Source organism: Ictalurus punctatus, unplaced genomic scaffold (genome assembly GCF_001660625.3).
Source record: "Ictalurus punctatus breed USDA103 unplaced genomic scaffold, Coco_2.0 Super-Scaffold_100071, whole genome shotgun sequence".
Lineage (NCBI taxonomy): Eukaryota > Metazoa > Chordata > Actinopteri > Siluriformes > Ictaluridae > Ictalurus > Ictalurus punctatus.
In genome coordinates this window covers 695,001-705,000 of record NW_026521092.1, presented here as the reverse complement: position 1 = coordinate 705,000, position 10,000 = coordinate 695,001, and the positions used below count along the sequence as shown (strand labels likewise).

Sequence of the window (10,000 nt, the reverse complement as noted above, 5' to 3'; positions counted from 1 at the left end):
GGGCTTCATACTGCAGTGCCAAATGTTATTTGAGAGCCACCCGGAGATGCCGGAAGCACGCAAGCTCACCCACTCCATGGAGCTACTCACCGGACACGCCCTGGAATGGGCTACGGCGGAGTGGGAGCGAGGAGGCGGGCAAAGACCATTGTTAGCGGACCTCTTCTCCTGATTCCGACGCGCCTTTGACCATTCCCCTGACGGCTGGGAAACCAGCCGGGAACTCCTTGCGATCACACAGGGCTCACATGACGTGATAGACTACTCATTGGAGTTCCGCACCATCGCTGCCAGAAGTGGATGGAATGAGCCGGCGTTGAAAACTGCGTTCCGAGGCGAACAGCTGACCCTTGACCTGGCAGTACGGCTGGATTGTCTACGCCGTAAGAACCGTCCCGCACGGTGGAGCACCTTTCCACCTGAGCCAGCCCCGCCAGAGGAACCCACGCAACTTGGCCGCACCCAAATCCGCGAGGAGGAGAGAGAGAGAGAGACGACGTAGAGAGTTGCGGTGCTTCTACTGTGGCGAGAACACCCACGCCGTTCGCCAGTGTCCACACAGGAGGCCACGGTCAACCGAGTGGAGCACAGCCAGCCAACCTCGCCATCCCCGGGTGCGTCCAGTAGAGTTTTTTAACTCTCATGTCTTTGTCTTGTCTGTGGAGATCAGATATTCAGGCCAGTCTGTTGTCCTTGCAGCGTTCATCGACTCCGGAGTGACCGGGAACTTCGTAGATGAGAGAACGGCGCAGACTCTCGGCCTCCCAATATGGCCCCTACTCCAACCTCGGGAGGTTCAATCGATCGACGGGTCCCCAAAAGGGGGCGGGGTCATATCACACTGCACAGCTCCGATCAGCCTACAAATTAGTGCCCTTTGCCACAAGACCCTCCTCCTGTACGTCACTGTTTCCACCAGGCACCCCATCATTCTCGACCTGCCCTGGCTCGAATGCCACAACCCTCATTTATCATGGCTGGACAAGCAGGTTACCAAGTGGTCCCCATACTGTCTATGACACTGCTTGACTGGCCCTACGGTTCCTGTGGAGAGTCCCCTGTCCCATGTCCCTGTCACCGTCCCGCCAGAATATCGTGATCTCAGTGAGGTGTTTAGCAAGGAAAGAGCAAGCTGCTTACCACCACACAGGCCCTACGACTGCACCATAGACCTCCTTCCCGGAGCTATCCCACCGCGGGGCCGGGTGTACCCAATCATCCCAAGCTGAACATCGGGCCATGGAGGAATACATTCAGGAGGCTCTCCAACAGGGGTATATTCGGCTGTCCACGTCTCCCGCGTCCACTGGGTTCTTTTTTGTAGAAAAGAAGGGAGGGGGTCTTCGACCATGCATCGATTATCGGGGTCTCAACCAGGTGATGGTGAAGTACCGTTATCCCCTGCCTCTAGTACCCACAGCCCTGGAACAGCTAAGGTCCGCAACCTTTTTCACAAAATTAGACTTACGCAGTGCTTACAACCTGATTCACATCAGGGAGGGAGACGAGTGGAAGACGGCCTTTAGCACCACCTCAAGGCACTACGAGTACCTGGTCATGACATATGTGCTCGCTAACGCTCCCTCAGTTTTCCAGAACCTGATCAATGACATCCTGAGGGACATGTTGGGACATCGCCTACATCGATAACATCCTAGTATATTCGACATCCTATGAAGAACATACCAGGCATGTCTGACAGGTGTTGCACCGCCTGCTGCAGTATCAGCTCTTTCTTGGGGTATGTCATTAGTCCGGAAGGGGTCGCCGTGGACAAACGCAAGGTTCAAGCGGTGGTGGAGTGGCCCACTCCCCAAACAATCAAGGAATTGCAACGTTTCCTTGGCTTTGCGAACTTTTATCGGCAATTCATCCGGGACTTCAGTAAAATAGCACAACCCCTGACATCCCTCCTGCGGGGTAAGCCTTGGCGACTCCGTTGGGACCTTGACGCCCAGGGGTCTCTGGATAAACTTAAGCAGGCATTCACTACGGCCCCCATCCTCTGTTACCCGGATCCCTCACGACTGTTCATCATGGAGGTGGACGCGTCTGAGGCGGGAGTGGAGGCCATACTGTCTCAGTGGTTCGGGGACAGACCCAAGTTGCACCCCATGGCCTTCTCACGAAAACTGTCACCCGCTGAACGAAATTATGATGTGGGGATCCGTGAACTCCTGGCTGTCAAGTTGGCCCTAGTGGAGACACTGGTTGGAGGGGGCCGACCATCCGTTCATGATTTACACTGACCATAAAAATTTAGAGTACCTGAGAACCACAAAGCGGCTCAAGCCCCGCCAAGCACGCTGGTCTCTGTTCTTTTCCCGGTTCCAGCTCACCCTGTCATACAGGCCGGGAACAGTGAACTTGAAGGCCGATGCTCTGTCCCGAATCCACTCTCCTGAACGTCGAGCAAACCACGATGAGTATATTGTGCCCCCCTCCATTATTGTTGGCAGCATAGAGTGGGTTCTAGATCAAGCCTTAGCTCGCTTCCCCAGATCACGAGTTCCGACAGCCTGTCCTCCCGGGAGACAATTCGTGCCCATGCCCTACCATTTGGAACTTGTCACCTGGGCCCAAACGAAACTCGCGAGGGGCATCCGGGAGCTTGTCGCACTTACCAAATGCTGGCTGAGAAATATTGGTGGCCCACATGTCCAGGGAGGTGCAGCACGTCGTGTCCTCATGCTACACCTGTGCTCAGTCAAAGGTGCCGCGTGTCCTACCAGCCAGAAAGTTGGTACCGCTTCCCATACCTGTACGCCCATGGTCTCATCTGGCTCTGGACTTCATCACAGATCTGCCGGAGTCTCGAGGTAACATGGTGATACTGGTGGTCGTGGATTGGTTTTCCAAATCACTACATCTGATTCCACTGCCAGCGCTTCCATCGGTGAATTCCGCGTCTCCTTGCTGCTGCTCTGCCCACGCTTGTCTCCTCGCTAGGTAACGTTACATGTAACAATAAAAATATAATTATAGTAATAATTAATAATAAAAATAACAATACTACTATTAATAATAACAATAATAAAATAATAATAATAACAATTAAAAAATTATTATAATAATAATGATACTAATAACAATAGCAATAGTTTTATTATTGTTGTTATTATTACTGTTAAGTTATAAAAATAATAACAACAATAATAATACTAATAATAATAAAAATAACAAAATAATAATAATAATAATGACAATAACTACAATAATAATAATAATAATAATAATAAAAATAACAGCAACAACAACAATTAACAATAGTAATAATAATAAAAATAACAACAACAACAAGAACAACAACAACAACAACAATAATAATAATAATAATAATAATAATAATAATAATAATAATAATAATAATAATAATAATAAGGGCATTTTTACCATTTACCATTTTTATTGTATCAGTATCAATGAAAGTTATAATAATGCAAACAAGAGCAATAAATAAGTATGGCATGAAAAACAAAAAAGTAATTTATATGAATAATATAAATAATAATGAATTAATAAAATATTTTTAATTGAATTGTAAAGAGCCTGAGGTGAGGTGCTCTAAACATAAATATGCAATAAAATAATGTATTCCATTGCCTAATCTGCTGTCACACACAGCTGCCTACACACACACACACACACACACACACACACACACACACACTGGATATGATTTATGCTAAACGACAGAAGACAGAGGTCAAAGGTCAGACAGAAAGAGGAGCTGCTTCTGTCAGTTCTCTTCATGTGTATTTATCTGTGGGGGTGTGTGTGTGTGTGTGTGTGTGTGTGTGTGTGTCCACCCTTAAGTGACCTGCGCCTCTGCACTGTTTTACAGATGCGTCTTACTCGTCTTGTCTCATTTCGTCTTCGTCGTCTTTGGTACTTCAATCCTCAAACACTTGTCCTTCGTTCCTTCTTCCACTCGTTCCGTCATCCACTCGTTCCCTCTTTTACTCGTTCCATCGTCCACCCGTTCCCTCGTTCCCTCTTTTACTCGTTCCCTCTTTTACTCGTTCCGTCGTCCACCCGTTCCCTCTTTTACTCGTTCCGTCGTTCCGTCGTCCACTCGTTCCCTCTTTTACTCGTTCCCTCTTTTACTCGTTCCCTCGTTCCCTTTTACTCGTTCCTTCTTTCACTCGTTCCCTCTTTTACTTGTTCCCTCATACCCTCTTTTACTCGTTCCCTCGTTCCCTAGTTGCCTTCTCCTTTCTCCATTATTTTCTTTTTGTCCTTTAACAGTGCTGAGTGTCAGTAGCTCACATCCGCACCATCCCAATGCAGAGGCAGCGGGGCCACGATTCGTCCGACACACACCGTGTTAGCATCCAGGTATGTCTTATGCACACACACACACACACACACACACACACACACACACACACACACGTTACTCAAAATACTGTCACCTCTTTTGCTTTCATACCTGACCTCGCTGGTGCATGTTCTTTCACACTGTGTGTGTGTGTGTGTGTGTATGCGCATGTACGTATTTGCGTGCATGTGTGTGTGTGATCCAACAAACCATGTCAGTCCACATTAAATGTTTGATCATTTAGAGTGTTTTTCTGTTTTTACTTTTGTTATTTTTGTATCATTTAGTCATTACTTTCACTTTTCACACACCGTCAGACGGTTAAACAGAAGAACAGCGTGTTACGTGTGAACAGTTTCATCATGAGTGTTATCAGCATAGATGATTATCACAAAAATCATTTTCCCACATGTGTAAATAAACCCGAGTTTTATACGATTCATTTCCTTTTTAAAAAGTGAAAATCAGGTCTTCTAAAGTAATCAAATCATTTAAGCTCAATATTCAGCCAATAACTTTATAATATACATGCTGAGAAAATGTAGTTGAAAAAGTTCTCAACATTTCACTTGGAATTTGTGTTATGAGTGAAATAGGTGTTTTATTACAATTTAACATTTTGGAAAAGAAAAGAAAGATCCATCAAAACACATCCAGTCGAGTTTTCTCAAAAGAAAAAAAAAAATCTTTATAAAATTCTTTATACATTTGATGTTATTACTGTTTTTGCTGATTTTAGAGCTGTGGGAACACATTTCTCCCAAATCTATATCATCATCATCATCATCAACAACATCAAAGAGAAATTAGCATATTTAACACCAGTTAGCATAAACACTGTTCATTTATTTATTTTATAAAGTATAAAATATATTTTATAGAAAAATGTTGGTATTTGTTATTGTAGTAGTTGTAGTATTATAGTTGTAGTATTATTCCTCATCTTACACTGTTCTCTACTTACATTTACTTTACAACATATTGGGATTTGGATTGTAATTAAATTTAATGAAGTCAAAAACAAAAAAACAAAAGAAAACAATAAATGACATTAAACCCACACTTCCTCTTCAGTCCAAAACACTTAAGGGTTTAAAAAAAAAAAAAAAAAGAGGCTTAAATTGAAACAGAGCACATTATCTTATCTCATTTCAATAGCTCATTAGAGCTCGTTAAGAGGCGACTGATAAAGTGCTCTTCCTCCTCCTCCTCATTAACACTGAGACACAGTTATTAGCTAGTTTACTTGCTAACAAGTCCTTCAATAAAGGTAGCTTTAATACAACATCCATTATTCTTAAATATAAAGTTCAGCACATGATCAGACGAGATAATGATGTTAAAGTTTCAATGAAATCAAAATGTCACTTCAGCATAAAAGTTTAGATAAAGCCATTTAAGCTTTTTTTTTTTTTTTGCTAATTTATCATTTTTTATTATCAATTACTCATGTTTTGTGTGTGTGTGTGTGTGTGTGTGTGTGTGTGTGTGTGTAGCCTTTACTATTTAATCATCGTTAATCATTATAAAATTAAAGTTAGATAAAGCTGATCAAATTAAAACATCAGTGTTTTTCTCATTTTTATTCCATAGCTAATTCATTCTGTTGATGACGCAGGTTACATTATTGTGTAGCATCACTATAAACACTTAACAAAGGAACTACTTAACATCAACATTTACAAATACATTTTTAAAAAAAATACCGAAATCCCTTCTGAAATCACTCTATCATGACGCAAGAGAAAGGAATCGAATAAATTTGGAGAACCATTAGGACTAAAGGACGATCATGTAAACATCTTACTGTGAACTGCGTAGGTTAATATCGTTCTAATAATCAGATCAATGGAAGATTGAACGGCGTGTCAGTACTATTATTTTTGTAATTATTTTCACTACTGAAATCGTTCCTTATGGTACAATCATTCCTGTGAAGACGAAACCTGTATTTTATACAGTCATAGCATGATTTCAGTGTTGTTTCAGAGATTCGATGGACGACGAGCGTTGAAGCCGCATGCGAGTTCACGGTTGTAAAGTCAGCTTAGCATTTGATATTCTCCTGAAATGTACCTAGAATGCTATGCTTACACGTAACAGAAAATCTACACTAGAAAATACGAATGAAACTTTATTTCTAGTGCACTTTCCCCCACACAATAGCTTTTAATATTGTTAGAATTAGAAGATGAGTAAATTATTGTACTTATTCTTATTTTAACTGACCACAGCTTGATCACCGGATATCAGATGCTATACAAAAATTGAGTTTATTTAGAGGAAATAATCATCTGATTGACAGAGATCCTCATGCGTAGTTATAAATGTAAAACATAAAGGAAATGAGCATGTTTTTTTTTTTTTTTTCTCAGTGGAATATGAACTAATTATATAGCAGAATATCACAATATTGTGCTAGACTGAGTTATAATTTCCCAGGAGATAGATCTCTCTCTCTCTCTCTCTCTCTCTCTCACACACACACACACACACACACACACACACAAGTACTTTCCAACTAGCCTTTGTTTTTCCATGTATAATGAAAGTCTCTTAAATGCGTCTAATCAATACTCGTTTAATCAGCCTGAGGATCAATCAGTCCACTCTATTGATCTGACCTGACACACACACACACACACACACACACACACACACACACACAGCGGGCGCTCTCTTTTTCTTTTCCGTGGATGGATGAACACATGACGTCACCACTTTGTGCACTTTCATCTCTCTTTATATTTCTGTTTATGTATTGTTTTTGTGTCCCTCGCTCGTGCCCCCGGGGGTAACACTGCTATCCAAAACATGATGCATGTTCTCATATTCAATCACTTGGAAGATAATTTGATCTAAAAACATCTTGAAATAACCCTGCAATCTCAATAATAAAGATCTCAAACGTTATTAAGTATTAATAATAACATTATAATAAAGCGTCTAAACTCTAACAGTGTTTGCTTTGATATACATATGTTTATATTGTGTGTTTATATTATATATAACTTTCTTGAGTACATTTCATTAATAAATAATGAATGGTTTATTACTGATTATTAAGTAGAAAGATTGTGTTTTTCATTATGATGATGAATTTCACAAAATAATGAAATCAAGTCTGTTTAAATGAAAAGCCCAAACAAAGCTAACGTGAAAACATCTGAACACGGTCTATAATAAATGTTTAGGGAATAATCTTGGATTTGCTCTCTTTAAAGAAGATAAAAGTTATTCAGCAGTTTAAAAAATTTAAAACATCAAGAAAATTAGCTGATTTTGTTTTGCAGCCCATTGTGGTAAGTAGTCCTTTTTTAGTGCAATCTGGCAACCCTGAGCTCTACTGAGATTAGATTATTGATCTGAACGCTGAAACAGTCAGTGTGGATTTATACCTGAAAGGGTTAGGGGTTAGGGTCATATTGCTCTCCTTGTTTAACATACAAAGACAAACACTTCAGCCTACACTCACACACACACACACACACACACACACATCGTATGTTTAATATGAGTGGTGAAGGGGATAAAGGATAGGGAGATCTGCAAAAGAGAAAGAGAGAGAGAGAGAGAGAGAGAGAGAGACAGGGAGAGAGTGTGTGTGTGGTGTGTGTGTGTGTGGTGTGTCTTCCAACACACTTGGAAATATCTCACGTCTGTGAGAACGTTTTGTTTTGGGAAATGAATCCTTAAGCGTATTGTTTAGAGACAGCGTGATGGTGAACTCCTCACGGCGCTGCTTCCGCACGATAATCGTCAGGTAAACATGTCCGAGAAGAACAGACCAGCAAACAGAAGAGAAGAACGTGCCAGGCTACGCTGTACCACATTTTAGTGAATAAAATAACATCAAAGCTGGTTTAAAAACTTCTCCTGCCCTGAACACACACACACACACACACACACACATCGTATTCAGGCACAGAATAAACTCGATCACTGACATCCTGTAATTGTTCTTTTGGCACAGAGGCGTAGAGGCTCGCCCTGCTGACAATCGGAGAGAAAAGAAAAGCAAAAAGAAAAGAAAAAAAAGGAAAGAAAGAAGAAGGATAACCTCAGATCCAGACATGACCGACGGGGATGTTACGTTTCCAAAAAGCTACAAAATATGCAAAATGATAAAGAAAGATGATCTTTCTTTTTTATGGATTTTGTTTTGAATGACGAGATATGAAGCAACTTTTTTTTTGGACTTATTAAGTTCAAGAGAGCGCTAAAAAAGTGCAGCTGCTATAACGTAAGTGACAACAGGAACTAACTTGTTTCACCAACATTAACTGTAACTATAAACAGGTAAACGGAATATAATATAACATAATATAACATAACATAATACAATACAATACAATACAATACAATACAATACAATATAATGGTGACTTAGTGGTTAGCATGTTCGCCTCACACCTCCAGGGTCGGGGGTTCGATTCCCACTGTGGTCCTGTGTGTGTGGAGTTTGCATGTTCTCCCCGTGCTGCGGGGGTTTCCTCCGGGTACTCCGGTTTCCTCCCCCAGTCCAAACACATGCATGGTAGGCCGATTGGTGTGTCTAAAGTGTCCGTAGTGTATGAATGGGTGTGTGAGTGTGTATGAGTGACTGTGATGGACTGGCACCCTGTCCAGGGTGTACCCCGCCTTGTGCCCCATGCTCCCTGGGATAGACTCCAGGTTCCCTGTGACCCTGAAGGAAGGATAAGTGTATAGAAGATGGATGGATGGAAAATATAATGTAATATAATATAATATTCCAGTCCATTTGAAGGAGTGGTCTAAAAGATCTTTTTATCTCTGTGTAATGTTCCACATTTAGTTCAATATTCAGGGGGAATTTAACAGCATGGAACTTTTTTATATTTGGCTCCAACATTTTCCGTCCTGTCCCGGCGCTCCGGGTTTTATTCCGACCCACGATTCCATTTGGCACCTACAACTGAGCCTGAATTGAGCCGCTTTTCAACAGGCGAAATCCTGTATTTGTGTAGAGGCACACACACACACACACACACACACACACACACACACACACACATTGAGACACACACCTGGAGATTGCTCAGGGCCACCAGCTGAAAGAAGAACACAGAGGATTTTTTGGAAGTTTGAGAAAGATGGAGATCGGATGGTTTGTGTGTGTGTGTGTGTGTGAGTGAGAGAGAGGGAGAGAGAGAGAGATTGGGATGAATAATTCAGGCAGGTGATTTGGCAGCGTCTGAGCTGGAACGAGGGAGAATGGACGTAGAGAAAAGGTAGAACAGTGAGAATAACAACAAGAGGTTGGGACACTCCCGGAGAGACAGGACGAGAGGAGGAAAGTAGGACATGGAGTTGCTGAATAAGACCTGCAGGAGAGATGGAGACGAGATGGAGAGAATAAAGAATACAGAGAGCAGCTGGAGGAAAAGAGTGTGTGTGTGTGTGTGTGAGAGAGAGAGAGAGAGAACAGTGACAGAAACATGATTAAAGTCCTGTCGGGGAATTCGCTGAGGCCGCTGATGACAGCAGACGGGTTTAATCTACTGAAGCGCTACACAACTTCTGTAAAAATCTCCGTGTTCAGCTTAATGAAGCCGAGCATCACTGCACTTCTGTTCTCTAAACCTCTCTCAATCCCTCTCCTCTTTTTCCCTGCCTTTTTCCCCTCTGTGCCAAAATGCACAACTTTTATAATTCACG

The 10,000-nt window shown here is 42.0% G+C and overlaps 1 protein-coding gene across 6 annotated transcripts in view; it reads left to right on the top strand.

Moving 5' to 3' along the window:
- Positions 1-10,000, top strand: part of LOC108277799 (cGMP-dependent 3',5'-cyclic phosphodiesterase) — a 298,719-nt gene that overhangs the window by 79,526 nt on the left and 209,193 nt on the right. For 2 of the 6 annotated variants that reach the window (XM_053679211.1, XM_053679212.1), the window contains exon 3: positions 4,249-4,338. The exons of the other annotated variants lie outside the window; for them this stretch is intronic. In XM_053679211.1, the coding sequence (XP_053535186.1) occupies positions 4,285-4,338 (54 nt within the window). In that variant the 5' untranslated portion in view covers positions 4,249-4,284. The remainder of the gene's footprint in view (positions 1-4,248; positions 4,339-10,000) is intronic. 6 annotated transcript variants of the gene reach the window in all.